The 14,271-nt window shown below is 43.8% G+C and overlaps 1 protein-coding gene across 1 annotated transcript; it reads left to right on the top strand.

Annotated features, from left to right (window-relative positions):
* Positions 1–2,873: 2,873 nt before the first annotated feature.
* On the top strand, positions 2,874–3,844 carry LOC129423066 (olfactory receptor 4E1-like). The gene has a single exon (XM_055179187.2). The coding sequence runs from the start codon at positions 2,918–2,920 to the stop codon at positions 3,842–3,844; it is 927 nt and encodes a 308-aa protein (XP_055035162.2). The 5' UTR covers positions 2,874–2,917.
* The last annotated feature ends 10,427 nt before the right edge of the window (positions 3,845–14,271 follow it).

The following is a 14,271-nucleotide window of genomic DNA, read 5'->3' as shown; positions in this document are numbered from 1 at the left end:
CCCTGTGTATTAACAGTATGTATTTATATTCAATTTAATTTGATTCATTACAATCATTTAGATCAGGTTAATTTTGTAGTGCTTCTCACAACACATTTTAAATCAAAACAACTTATCAGCAAATACATGTTTCATGTTATAATCAGCAAGTTTATCAGTCAGGGTTTCAAAGTAATGTGCATATGGGAATAATATACAGCTATAAGATAATACACTATGTGGTTAGTTAACAACTAACTAACAGCAACATTGACTGGGTTTTACCCAGATAGCACAGGTACGTCTGTAAGATGTCTGGTAAAGATCTGGAGATCTGGAATACATCTGGTGTGTAAAAACATCTTATAAAGGAAAAGAGCTGCTTTACATACATTCTAAATCAAAAACGTCTTGCAGACATCTTCAATATGTCTGTCTATATGACATCTTTAAGGAGACGTCTCACAGACGTATTGCAGATGAGAAAACAATCTAAATAAGACATCTTGCAGATGTAAACGCAGACATCAAATAGACGTCTTCAAGATGCATGTGTGCTATCAGGGTCTGAATGCACTGACAGAGGGCCCCTCACAAAGCTTTGCTTAGGGCCTCCCAGCATCTAGGACCGGCACTGACGTTAATTATGAAAAATGTAAAATAAAGAATATTTACAAAATTGTGAACATCATACTGCCATAGTGTGAATAATATGTAATCATGTAATCCATAAAAAAGTAACAGTAGTCTGTTTCAAGTATTTTAAAAATGTAGTTTAATCTAATTACAAGAACTTCATTTTTGGAATCTGATTACGTAATCCAGATAACATGTAATCCGTTACTACCCAGTTCTGTTTATACGTGTGTCAGGTTTAGTTGTTAAAACACTTTCGCATAGGATACAACTGTGTATCACGACTCCCCAGATAGCTTCCTAACTCCTCGTTCCTCAACCCCTCACGGTGCAATTAAAGAATTGAGATGTCCTACAAGATGGTGGAGGTCGAGCCGTTTACGGGTCGTAGGATGGAGGACGTAAGAGCGAGGAGATGAGAAAGCATATTGAGAAGCACCCAGAGCCATGATATTAAATTATCTTTAAATAATGTAGTCCTTTGCAAATTTACATAGGTGGATTTGTCGACTGCCTTTTTATTAAATTGTATTTTTATAACTCTACATTACAGTTTAAATATATGGTCAGTGTTGTATACATGGCACGCTAATTTGCTAACTGTTCTACATATGACTTTAAGAGCCAATGTAATCCATTAAATGTTATCAAAATCCAATAAAAAATAATAAACTGCTTACCCAATTATAAAGTTTAACAGATGGAGTAATATATATTATACACACAAAAAAATATAGTGTTCAATCCACATGTGAGCAGCAGAAATAACTCAATTTAAACCAGAAAGTAGTGCATCTTTAACATAAAGTTTAAAGCCAAACAGTGTATTATGTTAACGTGTTTAGGTTGGTCATTCGTGCCATTTTCGTCGGACGCGTGCTGGCCAGGATTTTGGGGGTATCTTCCGGAAGTCGCATTGGTTGATGTCATTGAGGTTTAATATTTCTGGTTTTATTTTAAAAAAGCAACCGTTACATTTCAAGGTAAGAATAAAACTGATTGTACGTCTTAAGAGAAATAAATCTTAATTATATAATGTTTTTAACTGAAATGTGAGAACCTTGTTGACGTATGTAGTTGACCAATGCGACTTCCGGAGGACGCACCCGAAAACCTGGCCAGGACGCGTCCAGCGAAAATGGCACGAAGGGCCACCCTAAGCAAGCCACAAACAATGTTTAATATAAAATACAAAAAACTAACTTACTTTGCAGGGCTCCACAATAAACATAGCCCAATGTAGGGCTGCATGATAAATCACATGCGATAGTCATTGGCATCTCGTCAGTAAAGATGATTCCTTGAATAGTAAATCGCCATCACCTGCTTTTAGGTGGAGTGACATTAGTGATGGAAATTTTGATTGTTTTAAGAGATTTGTTCATTTTGAGCAATTGGCTCCAGGTTTAATCATTCTTTGACAGGGTGAAGCAGTTCACAGAGCTAACCTTGTTCACTGATCTGTGCATATGCAGCTAATAGCGCCTCGATAATGATGTTCAAAATTGTCCCGATTGTCAGTGAACAATGGCTTTGTGTAGTAAATGCTGCTCCATCTGAAAGCACATGATGGCGATTTACTACTGATCAAGGAACTGTCTTCACTGACGAGTTGCGCGTAACTAAACTTGTAATTTAGTAATTCAGGTAATATCTGGATATACAATTAGTTATTATTAAATGTACTCAAATAATAAGTTGTCTAAAAAATGTGATGTCCACGTGGACACACCAGGTCTTAGGAGGTTAACAAGCCCACTGATTTGAACTCACAGATAAACACAGATCTATTATTATCCAATGACAGACAGCTAACTCCCATGGGGCATGACGACAAGACTTCAGTGGTTGTGAGACACTGTATAAAAACCGCCTGGTCCACTAAACTCATGTTGTATTCTTCAATATTATTTGTAGGAGTGGATGCAACCTGTACTACTATTAGGTGAAGTCACTGCTGTATCTATTATTCATTTTCCTTGTAAGTAAAGGACATTTCAAGAGTAATTATAACAGTACATACTTTGAATGAGTTTTTTACATTGAACATATTTCTTATATTTAATTAAATATAATATGCAAAAGAGAACAAGATAAATAAAATAGCTAGAATGGAAAGGGAGAGATAATAGAAAAAAAATGAATCTATTTTAATTAATCGTTGAGTATTGCATGTATTGTGTTGTATAGTGCTGTGAAATACTTCAGGATGATGTTATTAATGCAATGTCCCGGTACTGTACAGCATGTGTTCTGTATTCTGGTGCTGTCACTCTATCTGTATTTTTCCTTCAGGTCACAGATGGACAACCAGACATTCAAATACACCGTACTCTTAATGGAGGGACTGAAAATAGCACCTCAGTCCAACCATCTGGCATTTATCTTTCTCTTGATTGCTTACATATTTATAACAGTATTTAACATTGGGATTTTGGTTCAGATCTTGGCAGATAAAAGTTTACATGATCCCATGTACATTCTGTTCTGTCACTTACCAATTAATGATGTGATGGGAGCAAATATTCTTATACCACGCTTGCTGAAGGATATTTTAACAGATCCCACTGAGCGCTACATCACATATGTGGAGTGCGTTTCACAAGCTTTCTTAAATCATTTCCATGGAACTACATCTCACACCATTCTAATGATCATGACCTTTGACAGATATGTTGCCATATGCAATCCATTACGATACTCATCAATAATGACCAGTAAAATGATGGTAATATTATCAGTAGGAGCCTGGTGTGTTCCATTAGTGTTTGTGGCAATTCTGCTTAGTTTGTCTATACGTCTGTCTCACTGCAGATTTGTGATTCAAAACCACATGTGTGATAATCCTTCAGTTTTTAAATTGTCATGTGAAAGTGTTGTGATTAATAATGTGTATGGATTAACTTTCACTGTGGTTTTGCTCACCTCTTCAATGGGGAGTGTGTTTATAACATATTTCAGAATAGCCATGATATGCATAAAGAGCAAAAACAAGGCAACAAACAGTAAAGCCATAAAAACTTGCTCAACTCATTTAACTATTTATTTAATTATGTTGATCTCTGGATTGATACCAATTATCCTTCATCGTTTTTCAGAAAACCCTGAAGGTAGAAAAGTAGCTGCTATACTTTTCTATGTTATACCTTCAAGCATGAATCCTATAATTTATGGTTTGCAAGCCAAGGAAATAAGACAAAAGGTTGTTAAACTTTGTACTAAAAAATAATTATATGTGATTTATATTTGTTTATTAGAGAAAACAGTCACTGTAATGAATTTTGTGTGTGGATAATTTATTTTAAACTAGGAAATATATCACTACATATTTTTCAATTTCTAGGTGAATAAAATATGTAAATTGTAAGTATAATGCCTCTATGTTGTAATACTTAATATATTTAAAGGCGGAGTCCATGATGTTTGAAAGCCAATGTTGATATTTGAAATCACCTAAACAAACACGCCCCTACCCCAATAGAATCTGGACCTTCTGTTGAAAGAAGCATTTGATTTGATTTGATTGGCTATAAGTGTGTTTTGGTAGTCGGCCCGTCTCCTTTTCCAACGCGTTTTTCAAACATCGTGGACTCTGCCTTTAAGACACAATGACATAAACCACAGTTGGTATACTGTCAACAGATGAATGTGTTTGATTGTCTCAATTATGAGTGTTTAGATTAATGAGTGCTTTGCTTTCTGAGTTTTGAGAAAGGCTGGAAAGGTTGCATTTTATCTTGAGACACGCATACTATAATGAAACCACATTTTTGTATTTTTGTCAGCTGTAAAAACAACACTCTGATGTGTACATGAAAGGAAGGTTGTTTATCAAAATAAACTACATGTGCTGATAGTAAACACTTTGGGGCGGTTTCCTGGACAGGGATTAGACTAGTCTTAGACTAAAATAAATGAAAGAGCTGTCCAAACTGAAAACAACTTGCACTGACATATCTTGAAATACATCAGTGATCTTTGTTTTGTCTCAAAATGCACAAAATCTATGTTTTAATTAAGGCATGTTTGTTACAACTAGTTATATTTTATAATTTAATTAAGGCCTAGTCCTGGTTTAAGATAATTCCTGTTCAGGAAACCACCCCCACGACTTTAATTTGCTGTTTGCACTGACAGTCAGAGCTGGTCCAAAACTTGGGGCCCTATAAGCAAAACCTCATGTGGGGGTTCGGCCGGTCAGCAAGTTCTTAACACCCATTCATTGTCTCTACTTAAATGTATACACAAAATGTTAACTAGCAACATAAATTGTATTATCTAAGGTGTACTGCCATATGGACATTACTTTGATACTCTCTCTGACTGAAAACAGAATCCTTTAAAACTGCAATGAAATAAGTTTGGTGTTCCTCAAAGCCTGTGCCTGGGTTCTCTCTTTCTATTTTCTAGAGGTTTCTAGATCGTAGGAATCAAAAGTGATGAACTTACTTAGATAGAGTATCCAAATTTATCAGACAGTGTCCTTTTTCTGCCAAATTTCAACTTTTACAATTAGCTGTCATCAATGGTGAAAGAAGAAAGATAATAATAGTAAAGAAGACCAACAGCCACAAATAGTTGCCCTGCTGCAGCAGACTTTTCATATTTTTCTTACACAAATAAAATGCCCTAATATCACATAATATAAAGCTTACAATTTAGTAACTTGTATATCTCCTTTAGCAGACACATCCTTAAAAATTGTTTCCTATAGCTGCTTTATCCTTCACAAATACCGTGCCATTGTGTCACAGATGTCTAACTGATGGCAAGTGTAATGCACCCCAAGTATAGTTTTCTTAAAAAAAAAAAAAAAAAAAACTATGAAACAATATTATAAACATGGCATGGCGTGGTGTGGCATGGCACTTACCAACAGAGAAAACAAACACATTAGACAAGAGAACCAATGAGAACATGACACATAGAGCAGGGAGACCAATCAGAACATGACACATCAGGGAAAACGGAAATAAGAGACAAACATTGACAATGAATAACTTTAAAATTAAAAACATGAATATAAAACAAAACACATATAACCCTGACATAATCCTCCTTATAATGGGCAGCTCCTGATGTCTAAAAAAACTAAAACCCTGTTTACACATACATGGTTATTTTAGGGTGACCATACGTGCCATTCTTCCCAGACACGTCCTGGCTTGGATTACGGTGCATCTTCCGGAAGTCGTATTTAGTACTATTCGGACGGGATTAGTTTTACATAGGGAGGTGGGGTAAAGCAATTTTTATCAGAGCTTCTCAGTGATTTTAGTCCTGTCCGAATGCTCCATTTCAGTAATCATTACGGACAATGTCAGTAAAGATTAAGGCGACTTTTACCTTCTGTAAAAAGGTCCGGAGAAATTACTACAGGTAATACTAATCCAGTGCAAATAGACCAGCTGTAAATATACACGTAAATCGCATCATTTCCTTTCAATTTGCGAGTTTCTTTTAAATATAAAAGCGCTTAAAGAAGCATTTACTTGTGTTCTAGGCGGAAAAACAAGTCAATTGCAATAACACGACACAAACTTTAAAGTCAAATTTACTTCTCAGAGTGGCAGAACTGTTTATGAAACTGATGTTCCCTTTTAGTCCGGTCACTATTATGTCACGTCGTGACCGACGAATTGGGAACTCGCTTAGAGAGACCAATCTGCTTCGAATACTACTAAAACGCCAATGAACTTGGCATTGAGATATTTGCATAATGCTGGCGCCGCCCCGCCAGGTGCGTATATAAGGAGCACGTGCAAATAGGGAAATCAGCTTTTTATCGCTTCGAAAGCCGGCTTTATCTGACTGAGAAGCTACTCTCTGCTCTTCTGGGAACGGTTGCTGAAGTTGATTGACAAGCAGTACTAACACAGCGGACGCTCGCAGTATTCCACTGCTCTGCATATTTTTTGTTTTGAGTTTAGTGTGTGCGTTGCCTTTCCCTGTGCGCATCATCAGCTGAGCACCTAAAGAGTGATTTCCCTAAAGAGTGATACGTGAGAGCTCTGTGTCTTTTTAAAGACAGCCACTCTCTCGTATATTCGGAGATCAGCGTCCTTTTCAGGATTGCTTTTCGTCCGTGCGATCTTGGATGTGAGAGGTATAAGGGTTCCAGTTACGGTCACGAGCGCTGTCTTCATGCTTGGGCATCAAGCACTCTGAGGCTACGTTCGTGGAGAGTTTTTGTTCTCTCTGTGAGAGCATAACCCTCTTGGATTGCGGAGACGACTGACGTTTCTACGGGAATGCTGTCCGCGCCTTTGCAGTGCTGACACCGCCATGGTGCGGCTGTCAAGCGCTCGCAGGACGCTCTTCGCATCACTACGCTGAGTAGGACGGAGGATGCGTCCTCCACCTACCGGCCTTTCATCCTCAGCCGGTTGAGGCTCCGGTGGAGACGGCAGAGTCGTGTTCTACGATTTCTGCTGAATCCATTGGACCTCCTTCTGGTCCCGTTCACTTCTGCAGCATCAGAGGGGTGTCCAATTTTCCTCCGAAGTGGAGTCGTTCCGGAGATGGCGGCCGTGCCCGCTCGAGCGGCGGAAACGGTAGAGTTGGAGAGGTTTACCCCTCTCCGCCCGAACCGTACCGCCCACGTGATTGGTATTTCGGAGCTGCTCGGGCCTCTCGGTCCTCTGCTCCTGTGCCTTTCTTCCCGACGGCACGAAGAGCTGACGTGATTTGCGGCCATCCGGCCGTTCAGCTTCAGCTTTCACCCCTCACCTCCCTCACCAATGGAGCCGCTAAGGGCAGGAACCCTTCAGTGGAGCGGGGGGTTGCGATGCAGCTGCGTTCCTGGAGGGACCACCCAACCCTTCCCTCCCGTGTTTGTAGACAGTCGTCCGGTTACGGGCGCTGTCCATCAGGCATGCGGAGAGGCGGCTTCAGCCCTGCACGCAATAACGTTGCTACGGGTTCACCAAGGATTTACGAGGGAGGCCGCGACCTTCAGTCGTGCGATGTTCACGACAGTGGTTCAAGATCGCCACCTTTGGCTGTGTCTGGCTGACGGACGCAGTCGAGAACAACTTCTTGAATGCTCCTGTCTCACAGACCGGCCTCTTCGGCGAGGCCGTGGAGTCGTACAGCTCCGCTGCGCAGACTGAGGCGATCTCTGAGGTCATGCCCCGGCGAAGGAGAGCTGCCCTTGGTAAAAACCACCACGCCGGCTCCTCAGTCTGCCTCTCGCCGTTGGCGTCCTGCGGCGACCACCTCCGTTCCCCTCCTCGGACCCCATCTCGGCAGCGCGGGGGAACCGGTCGTCAGCAGCTCGCCCCGCCCGCTTAGCCGCTTCCCGTGAAATCGGGAGTTTAAGTGGCCAGTAAGCGGGCGACCTGGATTGGCAGAGGATCACTCTTCAGGAGACGGCGATTCGCTCCTTCCCCCGATAGAGGGTCGGGTGGAAAATTCTTGGTTTGCATATGTTCCACCGGCTGTTTAGCCGGTACCCACTAACCACACATAGAGTGCATTCCTCTTCCCTCTCCAGGTCTCCAGAGGATCGAGAGAGCCGTGAGCGGGCACACACACCAGCTCACCCTACCTCTCCTCTATCGCTAGCGGGTGTTCTGAGGAGTCCGAGTCCTCCACTCAGGAGACCGGACCACCAGCACCCTTATCGGAGTCTGCGCTCTCCGCAGAGGAGACCAGACGACCGTCACCTTCAGCGGGCTCAGGTCAGTGTCACAAACACATACTGTAGATGCTTATGCTGTCACAGCAGACGCACCGGCAGTCTCACCTGTCTCGCTTCGCTGCCCCACCGCGGGTACTTTGGTAGTGTCGTTAATTCTCCTCGTACGGTGCCTGGGTGCTTGGCTTCAGTTCCCAGCCCGTTCGTTGAGTTTTACGCACGATCCGCCTCGGTTACGAAATACAATTACCGGCACAACCCCAAAATTCTCGGGCTTTCGTTTCACTATAGTGAAAGTGTCCGATGCACATGTACTGCGTGCATAGTCGATGTCCTGCTGGCGAAGGATGTTCGAGCCGGTCCCTCTTACCGAGATGATAATATGATGATAGGGTTTTCCAGCCTTTATCTCATAGTACCCAAAATACGCGGTGGGTTACGATCGATTTGATTTACGCACCGGCTCTACAAAGGTGGTCTTTTTTGGATGATAACGCCGAGGCTCGTATTTCAATATTCAGATCGGTTGCAGCCTTAGACCTGTAAGACGTGTACTTTTTGTGTCCATCTCCCCTCGCCTTAGACCGTTTTTTCGCTCTGCGTCGTGGGGTGGGCATATTAATATTAAGTACACCATTTGAGCTGTCTCTCTCTCTCCGTGTCTCCATGAAAGTGCTAGTCACGACATTTAAATATCAGAGAGTGTTGTTCGCATTCTGCTTTATTTACGTCGACTTATAATAGCCCGTTCTTGGCAGACGTGCGCGAACACAGAGAGTTAATGATTCGGCATCTCGCTCGTTTTAGTCATCAGGTCGACTGGGAAAGAGCAACTTTGCCCCGTGCAGAGGATCCTTTTTCTCAGTATGGAATTAGACTCGATCAACTAATTGGCGTGTTTTACAAGAGCGCGCAACTAGTCAGTTCTGACTTGCCTCGGTTTAATTCGAGGGAAGTACGCGGTCCCTCTGAAACAATTTCAGAAGCTCCTGGACATATGACAGCATGCTGCAGATGTGACACTGCTCGAGCTGCGTCATATGAGACCGCTTCAGCGTTGGCTTTACGATCGAGTCTCGAGGAGAGCGTGGCGCACCGGCATACATTGTGTAAACACTACACCTGCGTGTCATTTAAATTTCCCCGTAGTAGACCCAGCATTTCTGATAGCAAGATATGCCTCTGAGGGGTCTCCTGGCATTCTGTAGCATGCGATGCTCTAAGCACGGGATGTTCAGCCACGTATGACGGGCTTGCAGTCTCTGGGGTGTGCATAGCACCCCAACTGCCGCGAGCGGTGCGCTGTATATCTGGGACTTGTACGCTCCGCTATGGAGATGCGAGGGAAGGATGTATTTGTCGACACCGATAACATTGCGACTGTTGCGTTATTTACCGTTAAGGCGGTTTTGCGCTCTCGTCACCTGTCGCATCTCGCTCGTCATCTCCTTTGGAGTCAGAAGCATCTGAGGTCCCTTCGTGCCATTCACATCCCGGGATCGCTCAATACAGCGGCAGATGCGCTTTCCCGAGCTGCGCGCACCGGCGAATGGCGACTCCACCCCCAGACGGTTCAGCTAATTTGGAAGAAGTTCGGTTGTGCGTAGATAGATCTGTTTGCGTCGCCGGACGATACCCACTGTCGCCTATTTTATTCACTAACCGGGGGCAGCCTCGGCGTGGATGCGTTGGCACACAGCTGGCCGCGGGGGGTGCGTAAATACGCATTCCTTCCAGTGAGCTTTATTGCACAGACACTGTGCGAAGTCAGGCAGGACGAGGAGAGCCTTTTATTAATCGTCCGTACTGGACGACCAAGAATTGGTTTTCATAGTTAATGCTTCCTCGCGACAGCCCTCCCTGGCGGATTCCCCTGAGGAAGGACTTTCATTCTTAGGAAGGGGCACATTTGGCACTCGCGCCCCGACCTGTGGATATCCATGTATGGTTGTTGAGCGCGCGCAAGGTTTAGGTGATTTATCGCAAGCGGTATCTAACACCATCGACGCGGTTCGAGCACCGTCCACAGGACGGGCTTACGCGCTTAATGAAACCTTTTCGTCACCCGGTGCTCTTTGCAACGCGAGGACCCCAGAGAATGCCCTTTAACATTATGCTTTATATCTTTAACATGGGTTAGATGGTAGGCTCTCCCTCCGCCATTAAAGTTGATATCGCCGCTATTTCTGCTCATCACTCACTTATCTACGGCAGATCAGTTGGCCAGCATGATTTAATTATTACATTTTAAGAGGCGCTCGCAGGCAAAACCCCTCGCGCCCTCCCTCTTTCCTCCTGAGACCTGTCCATGGTGCTGAAGCCTTCAGGTCTCCTATTTTAGCCTTTGCAGTTTGCGAGTCTGAAGTTTTTTATCAATGAAAACTCTGACCCTGCTAGCATTGGCCTCCATGAAGAGAGTAGGGGATTTACATGCATTCTCTGTTGACGATTCGTGCCTTTAGTTTGGTCCTGCTGTCTCACTGAAGATCCAGACCAGGCTACGTGCCCAAAGTTCCCACCACTCCCTTCAGAGATAAGGTGGTGAGCTTGCAAGCGTTGCCTTTGGAGCAGGCAAACCCAACCGAGGCTTTGTTGTGCCCCGTACGCGCACTGCGATTCTACGTGGTCCGCACGCAAAGCCTCAGGACCTCAGACCAGCTTTTTGTTTGTTATGGTGGCCAGCAGAAAGGGAAAGCTGTCACTAAGCAGAGGATGTCTTATTGGATAGTTGATACTATCGCCCTGGCTTATAATTTGCAGGGCATTCCTTGCCCTTTAATTTGAGAGCGCACTCCACTCGGAGTGTTGCCTCATCTTGGGCTTTAGCTCGTGGTTCCTCGCTAACAGACATCTGTAGAGCTGCTGGTTGGGCGACACCTAATACGTTCATTAGATTTTACAATGTTCGTATCGAGCCTGTATCCTCTCATGTTCTTTCCTCACCAGGGAGGGCACGGAGAGCAGACTCGCAAGTCGGCTTGCAGCCTCCGACTGAGGCTCCAAATTGAGTTTTCAGTATGGAAGGCTAACAGAGCAAAAATGTGTAATGGTTTGATTTGCTCTCTCCACTGCCTTGACAGCCTTTGTTGCGGAGCATTGGCTGTCAGCCTTTCACTAGCTGTATTCTTACGAACCTACGTGTTTGGCTTGGGCCCCACATTGCGTCCCAACGGGTTCCTTTGTGAGTATTATTCCGTGGGGTTAATCCTACTAGCCCACGTTTCCCTTAGCAGAGCACTGCTTTGCTTACACAGCCACGTCTGTCATTTATACCTCAACTACCGTTGACTTTCGCCCACCAATAGCCCTTAACGGGGCGGTGGCTTCCGCAGCGTCCCTATACCGCTCAGATAGGGCGCTTCCCAGTCGCTGGCACTACTGTGGGTTAAAGGAACATCTAGTGCACGGCCTTCTGCCTTAAAACCTAATTCTCCTTATCCTTAAGTGAAACCGGAGGGCTTTACGCAGACACTGGAAGAGGTCAGCCCTCAGTGGCGTTTTGGTAGGGATTCCCAATTCGTCGGTCACGACGTGACGTCGTAGTGACTGACTGAAAGGGAACGTCTCGGTTACGGATGTAACCCTCGTTCCCTGAAGGAGGGAACGGAGACGTCACGTCCCGTCGCCACAGGTGCTGCCACCTGCTGTTACGGCCGGTCACCTTTCCGGCTTTCTCAGCGAACAGAAGCTGATTTCCCTATTTGCACGTGCTCCTTATATACGCACCTGGCAGGGCGGCGCCAGCATTATGCAAATATCTCAATGCCAAGTTCATTGGCGTTTTAGTAGTATTCGAAGCAGATTGGTCTCTCTAAGCGAGTTCCCAATTCGTCGGTCACGACCGGACGTCTCCGTTCCCTCCTTCAGGGAACGAGGGTTACATCCGTAACCGAGGCGTTCTCCCCAAACTGAAATTAAACACAGTGTTTTGCGTTTTCCTTGTCTGTGTCATGTTGTTTGCACATCTGATATCAGGAAGCAAGGTAACGTGCACGTGAAGACAAGAGGTGACGCGCTACACAAACGAGTTCCCCCTCCCACTTCTGAATGTTTTACTGAGATTTCTAATCCCGTCCGAATTGACCATTAATATTACAGATGTCCTGTGGTAAAATTACATTATGCCATCTACTCCTGTAAAACTAATCCCGCCTGAATAGGGCTTTAGTTGATCGCATACGTCATTCAGTTAAAAACATAGGACATACAATCATATTTTCATTCTTACCTTAAAATGTAATGGTTGCTTTTCTGATATAATAATAATAAATCTCTATGATGTATGCGGTCAACAAATACGACTTCTGGAAGACGCACCTGAAATCCTGGACAGGACGCGTCCGGGAAGAATGGCACGTATGGTCACCCTAGTTATTTTGAAAAGCAGAGACATTTCCCTTTGTTTGCGCCTCTGAAACCGATTCTTTCTAAAAACTCTGACCAAAGTGGAGATTTAAAAAAAATCTTTGTGTGCATGTTTGCATGTAAACTGAGACAAACGGACGTTTAGGCAGCCAACGTCACAGTATGCGCCAGAGCTCGCAGCTACATCAAAAGTGCAACCTATGTTTACATATGATCAAGGAAACGTTCAGAGTAGCAGTCACATTTATGTTGATGCAAACTCTTTTCGTGTGTTTGCATTTGCAAATACAGCTGCTCCATTATTTCGAGGACCACAGACGAATGAATGCTTGGAGGTCAGCAATTTTACGATTGTTCGACTTCATGCAGCGCTACAAGAACCGACAGGCAGATGACATCAACGTACTGCTAGAGCAAATTTCGAATCACTCTCACGGTACTTTGACATCATCTTCCTGTCGGTTCTTGTAGCGCTGCAAAAAGTCTAGCACACATATTTACATTTTTACATTTACATTTAGTCATTTAGCAGACGCTTTTGACCAAAGTGACTTACAAGTAAGGTAAACAATAGAAGCAATTATAGCAACACAACAATAGCAATACATAAGTGCACTAGAAATAGTCTCATCAAGTCCAACACAGTATACATAGCCAAGGGTTGGTTAGTAATTTTTTTTAAATGTACAGATAAAGAAAACGGGAAAAAAGAGAAAGATAGTAAGTCCTATATTGGAAAGTGAGGTAATGGCGAAAGAGATGGGTTTTTAGCCGATTCTTAAAGACAGCTACAGAGTCAGCAGATCGTATCGCAACCGGTTCACAAGTTCGCCCTTACCTTCCTGAATTTGCGACAGGACGGCTCATAGTCCTGTATCAGATGCATCCGTCTGTACCAGGAAGCGGCAGCTAAAGTCCGGGGCTCAGAGTACCGTTCCGAAGTGAGGGCTATCTTCACGTTCTGGAATGCTTCCTCTTTTTCTGGTGTCCAGTGAATCTTCTCCAGCTACCCCTTCCTGGTCATGTCTGTCAGAGGGGCGGCTAAGGAGGAAAAGCTAGGGATGAAGCAGTGATAATACCCCACCAACCCTAAGAAGACTTGTACCTGGGTCTTGGTTTTCAGGCCTCAGGGCTGAGCTGATTGCCTCAATTCAATTAAATTAAATTTTATTTATATAGCGCTTTTCACAATTGGTGATTGTTTCAAAGCAGCTTTACATTAATAGAAGCAGTGGAAAGCACAGAAAAACGACAGATAGCACAACATAATACACGATAGCACAAGCAGCTAAATTTGCTGTGGCTATGAATCAACATTATAAGCGTGCGTATTGCTAATGTAACGTAAAGAAGAGGGTGCTAAGTTAAGCCCAAGAAGGCTGCCTCCCCGGGTTGAAAAAACCCCTAGGAGAAAAAAAACCCAGGCTCAGCCGGGGAAGTAAAAAAAGTCATAGGAGGGAAAAACCCTTGGGAGATATATTTATATATACATTAAAACGATTAAGGAGATTAGGCGGAGGTTAAGCGGGTTCTGCCGGTGGTCGTTGGTCATGCATCAGCTGGGCATCACGTTGAAGGTCTGCCGGTGGGTCAGAGGTGTGCCGACTTTCACATTTACCAGAACTGGGTCTGTTTGTCTCATTGTCCTCAGA

This window comes from Misgurnus anguillicaudatus, chromosome 9 (genome assembly GCF_027580225.2).
Source record: "Misgurnus anguillicaudatus chromosome 9, ASM2758022v2, whole genome shotgun sequence".
In the NCBI taxonomy this organism is placed as follows: domain Eukaryota; kingdom Metazoa; phylum Chordata; class Actinopteri; order Cypriniformes; family Cobitidae; genus Misgurnus; species Misgurnus anguillicaudatus.
This window is presented reverse-complemented; position numbering and strand designations above follow the sequence as displayed.

What these genes read in the sequence shown, in the direction of transcription:
- LOC129423066 (XM_055179187.2), top strand. Translation starts at nt 2,918, where the DNA reads ATGGACAACCAGACATTCAAATACACCGTACTCTTAATGGAGGGACTG.